The sequence below is a fragment of the Bos mutus genome, chromosome 10, assembly GCF_027580195.1.
Source record: "Bos mutus isolate GX-2022 chromosome 10, NWIPB_WYAK_1.1, whole genome shotgun sequence".
NCBI classification, from domain to species: Eukaryota; Metazoa; Chordata; class Mammalia; order Artiodactyla; family Bovidae; genus Bos; species Bos mutus.
Genome location: NC_091626.1, coordinates 82,304,555 through 82,323,346, shown reverse-complemented (window position 1 = coordinate 82,323,346; position 18,792 = coordinate 82,304,555). Strand labels below are relative to the sequence as shown.

Genomic DNA, 18,792 nt, shown 5'->3' with positions numbered 1-18,792 from the left:
GACTTTATCCCTGAGGCTCTTGTACTGTAAATAGAATTAGATTTTACTAACCTCCAATCATCCTAGCATTTAGTTCTTCAATGTACTTTTCGTTTATGCAGGAATGGTTACTGTGGTTTTATATTGATGTTTACAGAAACCTCTCTGACTGGTTAGGACTCTGTGTTCAGATCTTCATAAAATACCATGCTCTTACTACTTTTCTTTAGAAAGTTCTGAGAAGTAGTATCTCTCCCAACAGATTATGTAATGTTAATCCTATATTGAATGAATACCAGGAATCTTAGTTTGAGAGCAGAGCTAATGGCAACCCTGCTAAGCAAGCTGCTGCTGCTAAGTCGCTTCAGTCGTGTCCAACTCTGTGCGACCCCATAGACAAGCAAACTACTGTCTACTTAAAAGGAGAGCATTTGGCACCTCTTTTGCCTTGAGACTCCTCACTCTCATTTAAATGGGACTTTTATGTTTGCCGCCTTTAAACAACTTTGTAAGCCCACTTAAAGTTTCCCAGAGCTTCCAGACACCATTCCCTCCTGATACCTCAGGTCAGTCTTGAGAAATCCAACTGGCAATCCATAGTCCTAGGTTGTTCATTGAGAATGAAAACTTCTGTGAGGCTACAGTATTTGAACTACTCTGGCTTAGAAATACATGTTCATATCCTAAACCTTAAAAAATTAAGTCCAGCATTCTTCCAACAGTAATTCACCCGTTCAGTAGTCTTGTTCTTCAAAATGTATAGTAAATTTAATGTAATGCCATTTATCAACTCTTAAATTATTTCACTGGGACCAGCTAGGGTTCCACAGTCCCCGTGGAGTGATTCTCAGTGTAATTAAAGAATGACTGGGTGGATTGTTTTTTAAAATGCACATTTCTAAGCCCTGCCAGCCCTGCAACTGTATTCCTTATTGTGTGTTTTGAGAAACCCTGCTTTAGGTGACTTAACAAGTAAAAATAGTGTTGATTTTAAAAATGTGATTTGTGGTTTTTTCCTGAAAGATACTTTAATGTCCCATCTGTCTTGTCATTAGGCGTGAAGATATGTGATGTATATAATGCTGTCATGGATGTGGTTAAAAAGCAGAAGCCAGAGCTGCTGAACAAAATTACCAAAAACCTAGGGTAAGATGCTGTGATATACATTGTCACTGTGTCAGTTTTCATGACTGGCAGTCATGGTGATTCAACCAGTGTTTGTGGACTATTCAACATAACTGTGTGCCAGACACATTATGTTATCAGAGAATGTATGTAAGTTCATGGAGATGTTTTCAGACCAATGTTGTAGATGTTTTAGGCTTAAATTACAAATGTGAAGAGACATTATATACAATATTTCCTCTCTTAGAACAACTCAATTCATATTTGCAAAATAAGTACTCTGAGATATCCAGCTATTTAAATTCTTTTTTTTTTCCTCCAGTGTTTCTCAAGTGTATTTGATCATTGAACCACCTAGATATATTACTAACATATTATAGAACCGAAGACATTTGAGAAACAAAAGCTCTAGGCAGGCTCCTTAGATGAAGCTAGTTGGGATTTATTGTTTATTTCTGGACTTCTGTGATGGACAAGAGGAAATACATTGACCTATACCGAGTTTTGGCCTTAAGAGACTTAGTAAATCCAGTTATCAACAATCTATTAGAAATTATCTCTTATTCCAGTTGTTAAACGTTCTTGGTAGTGTGCCCTTTAATAACTCATGAGTAGTGGCAAATTACTCAGCTTGTTTGCCTGCCTTACCTTGAAAATCAAAATAGGATATCGTGTACCTGACTCAGGTTAGAGGCCTTTTAGCCTGTTGTTGAAGTTTCCTTCATTTCTTTTTTAGGTTTGGAATGGGCATTGAATTCCGTGAAGGTTCTTTAGTAATTAATAGTAAAAATCAGTACAAACTAAAGAAAGGTGAGTTTTACACGCATACATTAGAAAAATACCTTTTAAAATACTTTCCCTTAGTTTCATCTCCCTCTGTTCTGTATAAAATCACACTTCAAACTTTCACAGTCATTCACTGATTCCTGTTTTGCTGGTTTAGGGATGGTTTTCAGCATCAATTTGGGATTCTCAGATTTGACTAACAAGGAAGGGAAGAAACCAGAAGAGAAAACCTATGCCCTGTTCATTGGAGACACAGTGCTTGTGGATGAGGTATATATTGCTTCTTTCATGAATTGAATATTGAAGTGCATTTTTAACCCTATGGTTCCCCCTCCCTTTTTTTTTAAATGAAAGTGTAGTTGATTTTTCCAGTAGTCATGTATGGATGTGAGAGTTGGGCCATAACAAAGGCTGAGCGCTGAAGAATTGATGCTTTCAAACTGTGATATTCAAGATTCTTGAGAATCCCTTGGACTGCAAGTAGGTCAAACCAGTCAATTCTAAAGGAGATCAATCCTGAATATTCATTAGAAGGACTGATGCTGAAGCTCCAATACTTTGGCCACCTGATGCAAAGATCTAACTTACTGGAAAAGACCCTGATGCTGGGAAAGATTGAAGGCAGGAGGAGGAGGAGACAATAGAGGACAAGATGGTTGGATGGCATCACCAACTCAATGAATATGAGTTTGAGCAAGCTCCGGGAGATGGTGAAGGACAGGGAAACCTGGCGTGCTGCAGCCCATGGGGTCACAAAGAGTCAGACATGACTGAGGGACTGAGCAACAACAAATAGTTGATTTACAATATCATGTTAGTTTCAGGCGTATAGCAGAATGATTCAGTTTTTTATATTTATAAATTTTTTCATATTATTTTCCATTTTAAGTTATTAGAAGATACTGAGTATAGTTCTGTGTGCTACATAGTAAATCCTTATTTACTGTTTATTGCTTAACTATGTTATGTGGTGTTTTTTCTTTTTATCATTTGTTAAATGCTAGCTAAGAGGAATTAAAGATGCCTATGAAAGTCTGACCTAGTACAGCCAGGAATACAGATTGTTTAAATAAACTCTATCACATTGTGGCTTGAACCTTGATTATGATACTGTCAGGAACTGATTCTATAACAGAGCTGATTTTTTTCTTTTGTAATGGTTTTAACAGTTTACATACCATGCAATTAAAGTGTACAATTGTGACTTTTAGTATCTTTACAGTTAATGCAACTGTCACCATAGTCTAGTTTTAGAACATTTTTATCACCTCAGAAAGAAACCCTGTGCCCATTAGCAGTCACTCCTCATTTCCCTCCCAGGCCTAGGCAGTGACTTTTCTTTTTCTAAGGATTTGCCTTTTCTGAGTATTTAGGGGTTTTTTGTGACTGGTTTCTTTAACTTAGCAGGAACTGATTTTTTTTTTTTTTTTTTTTTGCCACTTTATTTTTAAATAGAAGGATAATTGCTTTACAGAACTTTGTTGTTTTCTGTCAAACATCAACAAGAATCAGCCATAGGTACATCCGGTCCCCTCCCTCCCATCTGCTTCCCTGTCCCACCCTTCTATATCGTCACAGAGCCCCTGTTGATTCTTAATGGTAGTAAATATTTCAGTGTTCTTACATGAACACATTTATACATTAATTCACTGAATCCTTATAATAATTCTATGAAGTAGATACTCTTGTCCAAATATGTAGATAAAGCAACTGAGGCACAAAAAAGTATATGTACCTTGCCAGATGTCACAGAGCTAAGAGTGAGTGAGCCAGGTTTCAAATCAAGCCAGTATTCTTACTCATTATCCCATTGTTGCCTCCCAAATTGCAGTTCCTGATGTGCATTTGGGAAGATAACTGGTTTTATGTGTTGTCAAAGACTTGTTTAGTGCCATAAGATTCAAAGCATGGCCCAGCTAGGTACTGGGTTCGAAAGTGAAAGTATATCATTTAAATGCTCTTAGAGATGTCTCACTTGCTCTTTGTATTCCAGGATGGCCCAGCTACCGTTCTCACTTCTGTGAAGAAGAAAGTGAAGAATGTAGGGATTTTTCTAAAGGTAAGAAGAAGATAAAAATGAGTGGTGAAAAGTTTGCTACAATGAAAAAGTAAACAATAGTGGCTAAAATAATTAAGACTTGAATTCCTGATGATGATTTTTCCCCCCCATAGAATGAGGATGAGGAAGAAGAGGAAGAGGAGAAAGATGAAGCTGAGGACCTGTTGGGAAGAGGTTCCAGAGCAGCTTTACTTACAGAAAGAACACGAGTAAGTTTACTGTTTGAAAACTACTTCGATTTCCTATTTGTCACGGTTCACAGGTCCTGATAACTTCAGTTTTCCCTTCTTTAGAATGAGATGACTGCAGAAGAGAAGCGAAGAGCCCATCAAAAAGAACTGGCAGCTCAACTCAACGAGGAAGCAAAGAGGCGATTAACTGAACAGAAAGGGGAACAGCAGATTCAGAAGTAAGAGTTTGCATGGAGTAGTGAGATTGTCTTAGGGTTATATGTGATTTGCAGAAATTTCTCAAGAACATTTTTTTATTCCCACTCCAGAGCTCGTAAATCTAATGTGTCCTATAAAAACCCATCTTTGATGCCTAAGGAACCACACATACGGGAAATGAAGATCTATATTGATAAAAAATACGAGACTGTAATAATGCCTGTGTTTGGCATTGCGACACCTTTTCACATTGCCACAATCAAGGTACTGACGTTGAATCAGGCTTCATTCGAATAATTCCTTAAAATAATTGTGCTTACCATAGATGGCTGTCCTGACTGCATGTCTCTGCTATTCTGTGCTCCTCCTGACTCTGCCTTTCCCATGTTCCTGACTCCCTGCCCCACTCCCTAATCTCCTGCTGTCATTTTCCTTCCTTTCCCGTTTGCGCTTTGGAGAAAATTAAATGACCTAGTGTATAATCATACTTTGCTTGTTTCTCTTTGAACTTGAAGAACTTTGTAACCTGTTGTCATAAACATGGCACCGGAAAAGAACTTTAGGAACTCAGTGATTCTTTTAGAAACACACATTGGTCATATAAAAAAGTAAGCTAAATATGTAGCTTATTAGTTTTAGAGTAAGGATTACAGGTTAGGTTTAGCTGTCAGTTTGTAACTACTAACTTAATTTTAGCATGTCTATAGCTACTTACCTTCATCTAGGAAAGAAATCTGTCTGGTTTCTTTGCTAATGCTTTTCATTTCTTTGAACAGAATATAAGTATGTCTGTGGAAGGAGATTATACTTACTTGCGAATCAACTTCTATTGCCCAGGCAGTGCTCTGGGCAGAAATGAGGGCAACATCTTTCCCAACCCAGAAGCTACTTTTGTCAAGGAAATGTGAGTTCCCAGGGAAACAACCACCCCCAAATCCCTGCTGGTCGGAGCAGTACCCTCAGAGACCCAGAGAGTGCTGTGTTCTCCCGCATCCTAGTGAATGGCGGCACCTTCCTCAGTGGTACTTGATTAGGAGGATCACCTTACTAACCTTGTACTGTTTTGAGGTTGGAACCTAATTTAAATCCTCATAAAGATATTTTATTCTCACTTGATATATTTGTTGATAAAATATCAGATGTGTGCTGCACTGGAGTCTGTTTATTCTTGAAGTGAAATAGGATCATTTGGGGAAGTTTATGCAGAATTTGAAATATAGGTATGACTCCCACACTCAGTGGATTAGCTATAACATCTGTTTAAGAGAGAGGAAGGATTTTTTCATCTTTCCAGACATTATTTCAGCACTCAGTGGTACCTTTTTCTCCTAAAAGGTATTAAGCCAGTTGTAAAACATAGTAATGGGTGTGGGTTACCTTGCATGATAAAGAAATTACATAGGTGCTCCCCCTTTTCTGTAGTACATACCGAGCTTCAAATATGAAGGCACCTGGAGAACAGACAGTTCCAGCCTTGAACCTTCAGAACGCTTTCCGAATTATAAAAGAAGTGCAGAAGCGTTACAAGACTCGGGAAGCGGAAGAGAAAGAGAAGGAGGTGAGCCGGAACAACGGCAAAGTGCCTTTGTGCCAAAGGACACATGAAGGTTTGGGGACATAGAAAGATCTGTGAGAATTCACGTTGATTTTCATTCTGCTTAGGGCATTGTGAAACAAGATTCACTGGTGATCAATCTAAACCGGAGTAATCCCAAACTGAAAGATCTGTACATTCGCCCAAACATTGCCCAAAAGAGGATGCAAGGCTCACTGGAGGCCCATGTCAATGGTATGAATGATCTCTCATGTGCCTGGGCTTTGTCTTTGGAGGCCCATCTGTAGTAATGACAGACCAGATAACATAGTAGGAAGTGCTGGGAGGAGTCTACTTTGACATGCAAGGAAAGGAAAGAAGGAAAGGAAAGCTCCGTACCTTGCTGGCATTCCCTCTGACCCTATTCAGATCAGCCAGAAAAGATGCAGTACCTTTTGGGCTAACCTGATGATGTACCTTCATACTTAGCTGCTTCCTCCATTCCCCCACCTAGGTTTTCGCTTCACATCTGTCCGAGGAGACAAAGTGGATATTTTGTACAATAACATCAAGCATGCTTTATTCCAGCCATGTGATGGGGAAATGATTATTGTCTTGCACTTTCACCTCAAGGTATATCTTTATCAGCTAGCTGTGAGCTCTTGGGCAAGATCTTACTATCACAGTGTTTCTTTTAAAATAGTGATGAAAATTATCACCTGTCACATAAGATCATTAAGGGCACTGAATAAAATAATGCTTATAAAGCCCCCAGTGCCTGACATCTCAAAGATGCTAATCATGTTTGTTCCTTGGTGTGATACATAATGATCTCCAATACATATAGGTCTGTTCCACATTCCTGTTTCTGAAATAGAAAGTTTTTGCTTTAGACAATTATCAACATAATCTCCAAAGTCCATTCTAATAAGTAGGAAAACTTTAAAAAATTTATATTCTTTTATATTCCCAAATGTCATTATGATGCCACCTGGAGTGGTTTAACTATTCTTACATAAATGCTATGATTTCTAGCATAGATATTTTAATATTTTCATGTTTTGTTGTTATTTTGCCTGTGTAGACTTCTTTGCGAAATAAGTCTTAAAATTTCTTGTTCTTTCTACTTTCGGTCTTTAGAATGCCATCATGTTTGGGAAGAAGCGGCATACAGATGTGCAGTTCTACACAGAAGTCGGGGAGATCACCACAGACTTGGGGAAACATCAGCATATGCATGACCGAGATGACCTCTATGCTGAGCAGGTGAAATCTGGTATTTTATTTATAGGGTAGGGAGGTAGGATTCAGGCTTCCATGGTGTCTCAGCAGTAAAGGAATCTCCTGCAGTGCAGGAGACACAGGAGATGTGAGTTCGATCCCTGGGTCAGGAAGATCCCCTGGAGAAGGGCATGGCAACCCACTCAGTATTCCTGCCTGGAGAATCCCATGGACAGAGGAGCTTAGAAGCAAAGAGTTGGACACGACTAAAGCGACTGAGCATGAGCTAGGACTCAGCCCAGATCTGAGCTCAATAATTGTTATATATTTTATAAACCACTCCAGAAACTATGTAGAACTTCTCAAGTATCTGCTGGGATGGTGTAGTATGTTGACTATGAATTAGACTTAATTCATAGGCATAACTCTACAATTAATTTTAGCAGCCTGTGATAAAATATCCATGTTAGTATCATAGTTAACAGAATTCAGGACTACAAAAGCACTTCATGGTTTTTGAAGGGATTACTGTTAATAAATAAAGTGATAACTATAGTTAATTTGTATTTCTTCTACAGATGGAAAGAGAAATGAGGCACAAACTGAAAACAGCCTTTAAAAATTTCATTGAAAAAGTAGAGGCTCTAACCAAGGAGGAACTGGAATTTGAAGTGCCTTTTAGGGACTTGGGGTAATGTGTCATCTTCTTTTTGGCCTTCAGAAAAATTAGTTATTCTTCCTTTAATAATAACTTAGCATAACATATCATGTTCTTTTTTTCTATGGACATCCATTATCTCTTGGAAATGTTCAAGGGCTGGGTGAATAGCTAAGACTGAGAGCCTCCCTCTGGAAGTGCGTCTCCAGCAAGTGTGCTGGAGTTTTGTTTGGAATGGGAAAGGAGAGAAGCCTGTTGGGACGGCAGCAGTTTCTCTTGCAGTGAACCCCACCTTATGTGAGTCTCTTATTGTCTTTCAGGTTTAATGGTGCTCCCTATAGGAGCACCTGCCTCCTTCAGCCTACTAGCAGTGCGCTGGTAAACGCTACAGAATGGGTGAGTGTTTGTGACCTCTTTTTAGGAAGAAAATTGTTAGAGAAAAGAAAGCAAGAGGGTAGATGTTTTGAAAACTAAATCCTTATTATATCCTAGTATTTTAATTTTTTATATTTACTTACCTTGGGTATAAAAATTGAACAAATGATTCTTTAAAAGTCTCTTTAGTTTTTAGAGACAGTTGCTTTGCATAGTTTCCTTAAATGAATTCTCCCTGAGGGAGGCTTTCAATCTTGCAGATCCTTTAACACGGGCTTCTTGGTATGTTTTATCACTTTTAGTCTTTGCCCCCAAAAAACAAAAACAAAAAACAGTTTAGTTATCCTTTGTGTGGTAGTTTTTAGATCCTGAAAGCATTTGAAAATGCTAGTGTTTTGTGGGAAGTATTTTTATGAAAATAGTTCCTTTCTTCCCTAACAGCCACCTTTTGTGGTAACGTTGGATGAAGTGGAGCTGATTCACTTTGAGCGAGTCCAGTTTCACCTAAAGAACTTTGACATGGTGATCGTCTACAAGGACTACAGCAAGAAAGTGACAATGATCAATGCGATTCCTGTTGCCTCTCTTGACCCCATCAAGGAATGGTTAAAGTAAGTAAACCTGCCAGCAATCTCCTGTCCTACGAACACAGTTTTCTAGAATATGAATGTGGTATGTTATATGTAAAATCTGTTGGTATACTTAATGAAACTGCCTTTGGGTTGTTACCAACCAGGACTTGAAAATTTGGGATCTGTTAGACATAGAGCCACTTTTTCCTGAATACCCAACAGTAGTTCATACATGAATGTGAGTGAAGTCACTTCAGTCCTGTCCAACTCCTTGCAACCCATGTATTCAGCACATATCAAGCTTTGGAGCAGAGGCAGGGGGAGGAGAGCAAATGCACAGGGTTCAGTCAGTTCAGTTTAGTCGCTCAGTCGTGTCCGACTCTTTGCGACCCCATGGACTGCAGCACACCAGGCTTCCTTGTCCATCACCAACTCCCGGAGCTTGCTCAAATTCATGTCCATTAAGTCGGTGATGCCATCCAACCATCTCATCCCCTGTTGTCCCTTTCTGCCTTCAATCTTTCCCAGCATCAGAGTCTTTTCCAGTGAGTCAGTTCTTTGCATCAGGTGGCCAAAGTATTGGAGTTTCAGCTTCTGGATCAGTCGTTCCAATGAATATTCAGGGTTGATTTCCTTTAGGATGGACTGGTTGGATCTCCTTGCAGTCCAAGGGACTCTGAACAGTCTTTTCCAGCACCACAATTCAAAAGTATCAATTCTTTGGCACTCAGCTTGCTTTATAGTCGAACTCTCAACATCCATATGTGACTACTGGAAAAACCATAGCTTTGACTAGATGGACCTTTGTTGACAAAGTAATATCTCTGCTTTTTAATATGCTGTCTAGGTTGGTCATAGCTTGTCTTCCAAGGAGCAAGGAAGGATCTTTTAATTTCATGGGTGCAGTCACCACCTGCAGTGATTTTGGCATCCAAGAAAACAAAGTCTGTCACTGTTTCCACTGTTTCCCCATCTATTTGCCATGAAGTGATGGGACCAGATGGCCATGATCTTAGTTTTCTGAATGTTGAGGGTTTTATTTATTTATTTTATTTTATTTTTAAACTTTACAATATTGTATTGGTTTTGCCAAATATCGAAATGAATCCACCACAGGTATACATGTGTTCCCCATCCTGAACCCTCCTCCCTCCTCCCTCCCCATACCATCCCTCTGGGTCGTCCCAATGCACCAGCCTCAAGCATCCAGTATTGTGCATCAAACCTGGACTGGTGACTCGTTCCATACATGATATTCTACATGTTTCAATGCCATTCTCCTGAATCTTCCCACCCTCTCTTTAAGCCAACTTTTTCACTCTCTTCTTTCACTTTCATCAAGAGGCTCTTTAGTTCTTCCTCAGTTTCTGCACTGGGTTAGAATAACTGAATTAAGGGCAAGATCTCTGGGCTCTCCTCCTAGCTCAAGAGTCTAAGTCTCTGCCTAAGACTGCCTTCTTTAAATGGAGAGTACTCAAAGTTCATATGATACAGAAGAGGCTGCATGTGACCTTGCATATGCTTAACTCTGTTGTTGATCAACTAAGTTTCAAATGAACTAGTATTAACCGAACAACCACTCTCTGCTTAAGTCATTGGCTGCCAAAGGGTGGCTTTAGCCCCTGCATTATCTTCACTGGCTGTGTGTTCATGCTAAGTTGCTTCAGTCATGTCTGACTCTGCAACCCTATGGACTATAGCCCACCAGGCCCCTCTGTTCATGGGATTGTCCAGGCAAGAATACTGGAGTGGGTTGCCATGCCCTCCTCCAGGGGATCATCCCAACCCAGGAATTGAACCCGTGTCTCTTAGGTCTCCTGCATTGGCGGGTGGATTCTTTACCGCTAGCGCCACTGAAAATCAGAGTCTGAGATCTTTTTTGACTACTTAATGGATGTATCAAATTTCTTACTAGTTCTCTGTTTTTACTAAAATATGAGATACAATATATATTTATTTTAGCTTTTACCTTTCACACACTTACACTTCAGCTAAAAGAATTCCTCATAGATATGCCAGAACCCCAATAAAAAGGGAGATGTCACTTCGTGGGAAAAGTGTGAGGTATGTGTGGCCATGAGTATAGTTTGCTCTGCCCTGCTTCCTCCTTCCAATTATCTGTAGGGGAAGGCACTGCAAATACAAAACTTCTCTTAAACGGTTGAGAGAGCTTAAAAACAGCCTGTGAGAAAGATCCAACTTTATAGTTTCCATGAGGGTTTTCCTTGAAAACATTTGCAGGTAAGTAACATGGTATCAAAAATATTTATAGATTTATGTGACTCTTTTTGGCTGTGCTAGGTCTTCGTTACTGCACAGGTTTTTCTCTAGTTTCACAGAGTGGAGACTACTCTAGTTGAGGTGTGCGGCCTTCTCGTGGTGGCTTCTCTCACTCCGGAGCCCGCCCAGGCTTCAGTAATTGGGCTCCTGTGCTCTAGAGTGCAGGCCCAGTAGTCGTAGTGCGTGGGCTTACTTGCTCCACAGCATGTGGGATCTTTCTTCCTGCATGAGGGACTGAACTTGTGTCTCCTGCATTGGCCGGCAGATTCTTTACCACTGAGCCACCAGGGAAGCCCCTGTATGATTTTTTAAAATCCTCTTTATTGAGGTACAATTTACGTGTAATAAAATTCATCAATTTAAGTATATGATTTGATGAATTGTAACAAATGTATATAGTCTTGTATCTACCATCATAATGGGAATATGGAACGTTTCCTTTACTCCCCAAAGTCCTCCTACCCTTTCAGAGTCAGTCCTCTCCCTTCAACCTTGTCACTGGTTTCTTTCACTGTATAGTTTGCTTCATCTAGAATTTCACATAAATGGAATTATATAAGTGTGTAGTGTTTTATATCTTTTTTTATCTTTCACTTGGCATACTGCTTTTGAAATTTACTCAAGTTGTTGTGCACATCATTAGCATACTCTTTTATTACAGAGGAGTTCCCCATTGTCTGGAGAGTCCCTGCTTTATTTATCCATCTACCAGTTAATAGACATTAAGATTGTTTCCCTTTGGGGACTCTTAGGAATAGCTGTTATAAACACTATGTACAGGTCTTTGTATGGACATACGTTTTCATTTCTCTTGGATAAAGACCTAAGAGTGGGATTGCTGTGTCATATGGTTTATGGTTAAGTATATGTTTAGCTTTATAAGAAACTACCAAATCCTTTGCCAGAGTGGCTGGAAAATGTGTAGTATGTGAGAATTGTAGTTGCTCCACATCCTCACCAACACTGGTGTTATCAGTCTTTTCATTATTGGCCATTGTGGTGGACAGCTTTCTCACTGTGGTTTCAGTTTGCATTTCCAAGATTACCGTTGATTTTGAGCATTTTTTCATAGGCTGTGTGTCATTCTATACTTTGATGAAGTATATTCATGTTTTTTGCCCATGTTAAGAATCAGATTGCTTTACTACTGAATTTAAAAAATTTTTTAGGCTAAATAAAGTCCCTCCTAAAACACATTTTGCATACATTTTCTTCCAGTAGTTTCTATGTCTTTTCATTTTCTTAAAATATCATTTGAAGATCAAAAGTGTAAATTTTCCATGAAAGATGTTTAATCAACTTTTTCTTTTGTAATTTCTGCTTTTTATGGCTTTACGTGGTAAATTTTGCCTAACCCAAAGTCATAAAACTTTTCTAGAGGTCCATAGGTTTAGGTCTTACATTTATGTCTGTGATCCATTTTGAGTTAATTTTTTTTTTTTACTGTGGTGTTAGGATGAAGGTTTGTACTTTGTGTATATGTAGCTAGTTATTCTAGTTATCATTTTTTGAAAAGATTATTCCTTACCCATTGAATTACTTGGCATGTTTGTTTAAAAAAAGAATGTGTAGGAGAGGCTGTTTCTGGATGGTGTTTTCTGCTCCATTGGTTTGTGTGTGTTCTTACACTGATCCTGTAGTGAATACTGTAGCTTTATAATGAATCTTGAAATCAGGTAGTGTAAGTCCTCCCATTTTGTTCTTTTTCAAAGTTGGCTATTATTATTTTGACTATTCTACATAAATTCAACTTGTATCTTTCAACAAACTGGTTTATTTTGTCGAAGCTGTCAACTCTAGTATTTGTGCAATACTTTTACCCCTTTCGTTCCTAACATTAATAGTTTCTCTTTTTGTTGGTCAGTCTAGAGGTTTATCAACTTTTATTGAATTTTATTCTCCATCGTTATGAAATGTCCTTTCTTTTTCTAGTAATAGTCCTTGTTTTGAAATCTACATAGTATGCTATTACTATAGACTTGTAGCTTTATTAATTTTTTACTTTGTATTAGGGTATAGCCAACTTACAATGTTGTAGTAGTTTCAGGTGAACAGCAAAGGGATTCAGCCATATATATATACACATGTATCCATTCAACCGCAGAACTCCCCTCCCATATAGGCAGCCATATAATACTGGGCAGAGTTCCATGTGCTATATGGTAGGTCCTTGTTGGTTATCCATTTTAAATACAGCAATGTGTACATGTCTATCCCAAACTCCCTAACTATCCATAACTTATTATGGCAGCCATAATAAGTTTGTTCTCTTAAGTCTGTGAGTCTGTTTTGTAAGTTCATCTGTATCATGTCTTTTTAGATTCCACATATAAAGGGATGTCATATGATATTTCTTTCTCTGACTTGCTTCACTCAGTATGACAATCTGGTTGCATCCATGTTGCTGCAAATGGCATTATTTCATTCTTTTTAATGGCTGAGATATTCCATTGTATATATGTACCACATTTTCTTTGTCTATTCCTCTGTCGGTGGACATTGAGGTTGCATTCATGCCTTGGCTTTTTTTTAATCCATTGAGAATGTCTACCTTTTAATCTGTGTCTCTCTTGCTGTCTTGCATATAGGGTTGTCATTACTATCTTTCTAAATTCCATATATATGTGTTAATATACTGTATTGGTGTTTTTCTTTCTGACTTACTTCACTCTGTACAATAGGCTCCAGTTTCATTCACCTCATTAGAACTGACTCAGATGCGTTCTTTTTAATAGCTGATAAACAGTTATTGGGGTACACGTGTCTCTTTCAATTCTGGTTTCCTCAGTGTATATGCCCAGCAGTGGGATTGCTGGGTCATATGGCAGTTCTATTTCGTTTTTTAAGGAATCTCCACACTGTTCTCCATAGTGGCTGTACTAGTTTGCATTCCTACCAACAGTCTAAGAGCGTTCCCTTTCCTCCACACCCTCTCCAGCCTTTACCGTTTGTATACTTTTTGATGGCAGCTATTCTGACCAGCATGAGATGGTACCTCATTGTGGTTTTGATTTGCATTTCTCTGATAATGAGTCATGTTGGGTGTCTTTTCATGTGTTTGTTAGCCGTCTGTATGTCTTCTTTGGAGAAATGTCTGTTTAGTTCTTTGATCCATTTTTTGATTGGGTCACTTATTTTTCTGGTATTAAGCTGCATGAGCTGCTTGTATATTTTGGAGATTAATTCTTTGTTGGTTGTTTCATTTGCTGTTATTTTCTCCCATTCTGAAGGCTGTCTTTTCACCTTGCTTATAGTTTCTTTCATGTGCAAAAGCATTTAATTAGGTCCCATTTGTTTATTTTTGCTTTTATTTCCATTACTCTGGGAGGAAGTTCATAGAGGATCTTACTGTGATTTATGTCAGAGAGTGTTCTGCCTATGTTTTCCTCTAGGAGTTTTATAGTTTCTGGTCTTACATTTAGATCTTTAATCCATTTTGAGTTTACTTTTGTGCATGGTGTTAGAAAGTGTTCTAGTTTCATTCTTTTACAGGTGGTTGACCAGTTTTCCTAGCCCCACTTGTTAGAGATTGTCCTTTCTCCATTGTATGTTTCTGCCTCCTTTGTCAAAGATAAGCTTTTCTTCTTTTTATGCCTGCTTTTAATTTTATGATTCTTTACAATCATCTTCCTAGTTTGCTGATGAGCTACACCTCTAACTTGTCGGAGTCTGCATTCAGATAATAGACCATGTCTGTTAGAAGGTTCTTATGCTTCCATTTCTCTCCTTCTATCCTTTCTGTTATTACCACCATACATTTTGCTTTTAATATGCTATGAATTCCACAGTTGTCATTATTGTGGCTTCAAAACAGCTATTCCTGAATTTACAAAATGAGGAGGAGAAAGTCTTACTTATTTAACCATTCCCGTTGCTGTTCATTCCATTGGGATTTTAGTCTAGTGCTGCTTAGTATCTAGTGTTTGAAAACTGTTGTTCCATACTTTGTTCAGTTTTCTGGTTGTTTGGGTGAAAAGGTAAATCTAATCCTTGTCACTTCCATCATAGCTAGAAGCAAAAGCTTCAGTGTATATGATTGTGCCCATAATGGATTTATGCTGGAATCTCTGGTTTTATGGCTTCCCTGGTGGCGCAGATGGTAAAGAATTTGCCTGCTACATGGGAGACCTGGGTTTGATCCCTGGGTTGGGAAAATCCCCTGGAGGAGGGCATGGCAACCCACTCCAGTATTCCTGCCTGGAGAATCCTCTTAGACTGGGGAGCCTGGCGGGCTACAGTCCATGGGGTTGCAAAGAGTCTAACATGACTGAGTGACTAAGCACATGCTCAGGTTTTGTGCTAATGGTTTCTTCTTATGGCCCTTACCATTACTGTGTTCTGCTTTTCTTTTTTTCCCCCACCCATATTGATTGTTCACCTCAACAGAAGTGGATAAATGTCATTTGAACATTTCTTAACACAAGGCACGTTAAGTAGTTTTTTTTTTAATGGGGTTCTGTCGTGAGCACTAGTGCTCTGGGAGACCAGATATCAGCTCTTTGGCGGTATGTTCTGGTGGGATAGTGCCAAGAGTACCTGCTCTCACATATGAAAAGGGTACTGCTCTTCCACGATGCTAATGACCAACATGACACTGGATGTTCTCACAAAGTATAGAGGTGGGATTTCCTTGGTGGTCGAGTGGTTAAGACTCTGCTCTTTTGGCATGGCCAAACCAAAAAAAAAAACACCCAAAAGCTGAGTATGGAGGATTGATTTTTTTTTACTGTATGATGTTATTTTTCTTTAGTTCCTGTGACCTAAAATACACAGAAGGAGTACAGTCCCTCAACTGGACTAAAATTATGAAGACCATTGTTGATGACCCTGAGGGCTTCTTTGAACAAGGTGGCTGGTCTTTCCTGGAACCTGAGGGTGAGGTGCGTGAGTGTGGGGTTTCTTTTCTGACGCATAGTGTTGCCCATTATCATTTGGGCAGTTAGGAGAATGCCATATGAACAGTACGTAACGGACCAATCAAATGGGAGAAGTTCTGAGCATAACTTGGTATTGTTTCTTCAAGTTAGTTTTACAGGTAAATGATAAATTAATTGGGCATTGGTAGCCACTCACAAGGTTTCTTTGAAATTACAAAAACTACTGTTTGAATGAATTTTTTAGTTTTCAGAGAAAATACTTCAAATCGTCTTGCAAAAGTTATCTAATTATTATATCTTACTAGTAATTTTAATTGTTTTTTTATCTCTTGGTTACTCAGAGGGTTAGGTCTTTTTTATTTCATTTTTCATATAAAATAGAAATAATGCTGGTGCACTCAGTGGATTGAATTAATTAAGTTATTAATGAAGTAAATTAAAAAAAAAAAACACCCAGTATTTAGTATTATGCTCCAACTCACCAGGGGAGTGATGCTGAGGAAGGGGATTCCGAGTCTGAAATCGAAGATGAGACTTTTAATCCTTCAGAGGAAGACTATGAAGAGGAGGAGGAGGACAGTGATGAAGATTATTCATCAGAAGCTGAAGAATCAGGTGAGTCTTCATAGGGACAAATGTTCATGACTTCCTAACCTTAGGCAATTTCTACAGGCTTTTGAAGGGAATAATTTTATCATTCCATTCCGTTTCCAGTCTAGTAATTCATGCTTAATATTATTCCAGATTATTCCAAGGAATCATTGGGCAGTGAAGAAGAGAGTGGAAAGGATTGGGACGAACTGGAGGAAGAAGCCCGAAAAGGTAAATTTTTTTGTTTTATTTTTTGAGGCACAAATTTCAGTATTTTGAGATATTATTTGCCTGATAAAAGTAACATAAGAACAGTGTAAAGCTGATGTGGAGTCACAGCTACAGCGTCATTGACCAGAAGAGCAAATGAGGTCTGGAATGCACCTGTACTCTGCAGGGGGCACAACTCTGCCGACTTGGAGGATTTTTTCATCTGCTCAGCTCCCTCAGTGGGTCCTTAGCCAGGATAGTCTTGTCAGACTCCAAAATTAGGCTGTTTGGTTTCCAAATCTAAGTCAGATAGTAGTCTAGCTTTATGGCTCTCTTCCAGGTTAAGAATGTTTTTGTAGTACTAGTTTTAACTACTCTGAAACCAAATACCAAATGTAAGTTACATACTACTGTACTGTATAGCCCAAGCATAGTGATAGGTCCTTTGCATAGATTACCTTTAAGCCTAAAACAGTTTTCCATTTTATAAGTAAATCAAGCTTCAGAAAGGTTAAGTACTTGCCCAAGATCATACAACTAATAAGCAACTGAGAAAAGATTAAAAGTTAAGTCTGACTCCAAAGTACGTTCTCTGCATTATTTCATGCTGTGTACAATAGCGTTAGATACCTAAAGCTAACATCTAGATAACTAGTGCCTCGTTCTTCTGTTCAGCCGACCGTGAAAGCCGCTATGAGGAAGAAGAAGAACAGAGTCGAAGTATGAGCCGAAAGAGGAAGGCATCTGTGCACAGTTCAGGCCGAGGCTCTAACCGAGGTTCCAGACACAGCTCTGCGCCTCCCAAGAAAAAGAGGAAGTAACTTCAGAACTTTGGCCCTCAGCTCCATTCTTCCTACAGCCAATCCCTGAAAATTTTACATGACATAGAAACTGTATTTTTTCCTTTTTTTTTTTTCTTTTGAAGTTTTGCCATTTGTGTATGGGTTTAGGGGGCCATTTGTGTGGACCAAGCTACTCGGGGAATTCCAGGCCCACCAGGACACGTGCCAATGGCCCCATCCAGATGGCAAGGGAGGAGGTGTTCTTGAAGAAGGGCAGAGGCTTCCGCTGTTAATAAATACCGTTTCATTCCTCTCTCTTCCTGTCACCTTCTGCCAGGACATTGTTGGCTTCTGACATCTTATTCTTTGATGTCTTAAAGCTATATTTCCAAGACATTGGTACAAGGTGACCTTTGCTGCCTGTACCATGGCTCTTGACCAGCAGATGCGATCCTCCCATCTTACCCGCCTGCCATGACCTTCCTCACGTCTCTTTAAGACACATCTTTGCAGAACTCAAGAAAAGGTTCTTGGAATTTGCTAATGGTGTAAGCAATACAACTTGAGATAGGCTGATCAGGCTGGTATCTCCGTCTAAGTTTTCCTGCTTTCTTGCCTCAGGCAGATTCTGAGGTATTTTTACTGCCTTGGAAGACGTAAGAAGCAGTGATACTCCCTGGCTCAGTTTCATCTTCCTTACAAATTCACACATGGTACAATGGTGGAAGCAAAATTACCATTGTTTCTTTTGTGATGTATGAGGAAAGAATGGCTGTGCCTCATGTACTGCTTCTAGTGAAATCTAGAAGGAGGTCAAAGGAGTCAACATTTAGATCTGGAAGGGGCAAGTCATGCCTTGGGCCTAGAATACCCTGATGAGAAAAGAGAAGAGGAAGGGAGGCCACATCTGCAACACAGCCTCTCGTCACTGCTGCTCCTTGTTTTTACTTGTCTTGCATTGTCCTGTATTTATCACAGTTTCTGTTGAACGGCTTTTTAAGTATTTGGGGAGTTTATCTTGCCATCCTCTCCCTCCTGGTTCTCTGCACCCACCTGTCCCACTGCAGTTCCTTCTGTGTTCTGTGACTTTAAGAGAAGAGGGGGGAGGGGTCTCGGATTTTTGTTCATTTGTTTGTTTATTTTCTCCTTAGCAGTAGGACTTGATATTTTCAATTTTGGAAAAACTAAAAGATAAATAAACTGTGGTTTTTTTTTTGTTGTTGTTTTGTTTTTATAAATTTACTTTCTGTGACAATTCTTTTGCAGTTCAATTCCTAAAAACAAGCCTGCTTCTCTCCTAAAAAAGTGCTAAGGCATAGAGAATAATTCTCTTTACCCAGCTAGTATCACAAAA

At 39.0% G+C, this 18,792-nt stretch overlaps 1 protein-coding gene across 1 annotated transcript in view; it reads left to right on the top strand.

Annotated features, from left to right (window-relative positions):
- SUPT16H (SPT16 homolog, facilitates chromatin remodeling subunit) overlaps positions 1-18,654 on the top strand; it is a 35,391-nt gene extending 16,737 nt beyond the window's left edge. Inside the window, exons 8-26 of the mRNA XM_005900555.3 lie at positions 1,035-1,125; positions 1,841-1,914; positions 2,048-2,160; positions 3,884-3,949; positions 4,063-4,158; positions 4,243-4,358; positions 4,449-4,602; positions 5,115-5,242; positions 5,761-5,896; positions 6,001-6,127; positions 6,387-6,505; positions 7,013-7,138; positions 7,672-7,784; positions 8,072-8,147; positions 8,568-8,737; positions 15,729-15,858; positions 16,341-16,470; positions 16,600-16,677; positions 17,332-18,654. Coding sequence (XP_005900617.1) covers positions 1,035-1,125; positions 1,841-1,914; positions 2,048-2,160; positions 3,884-3,949; positions 4,063-4,158; positions 4,243-4,358; positions 4,449-4,602; positions 5,115-5,242; positions 5,761-5,896; positions 6,001-6,127; positions 6,387-6,505; positions 7,013-7,138; positions 7,672-7,784; positions 8,072-8,147; positions 8,568-8,737; positions 15,729-15,858; positions 16,341-16,470; positions 16,600-16,677; positions 17,332-17,477 — 2,189 coding nt within the window. The 3' untranslated portion in view covers positions 17,478-18,654. The remainder of the gene's footprint in view (positions 1-1,034; positions 1,126-1,840; positions 1,915-2,047; positions 2,161-3,883; positions 3,950-4,062; positions 4,159-4,242; positions 4,359-4,448; positions 4,603-5,114; positions 5,243-5,760; positions 5,897-6,000; positions 6,128-6,386; positions 6,506-7,012; positions 7,139-7,671; positions 7,785-8,071; positions 8,148-8,567; positions 8,738-15,728; positions 15,859-16,340; positions 16,471-16,599; positions 16,678-17,331) is intronic.
- Positions 18,655-18,792: the final 138 nt, after the last annotated feature.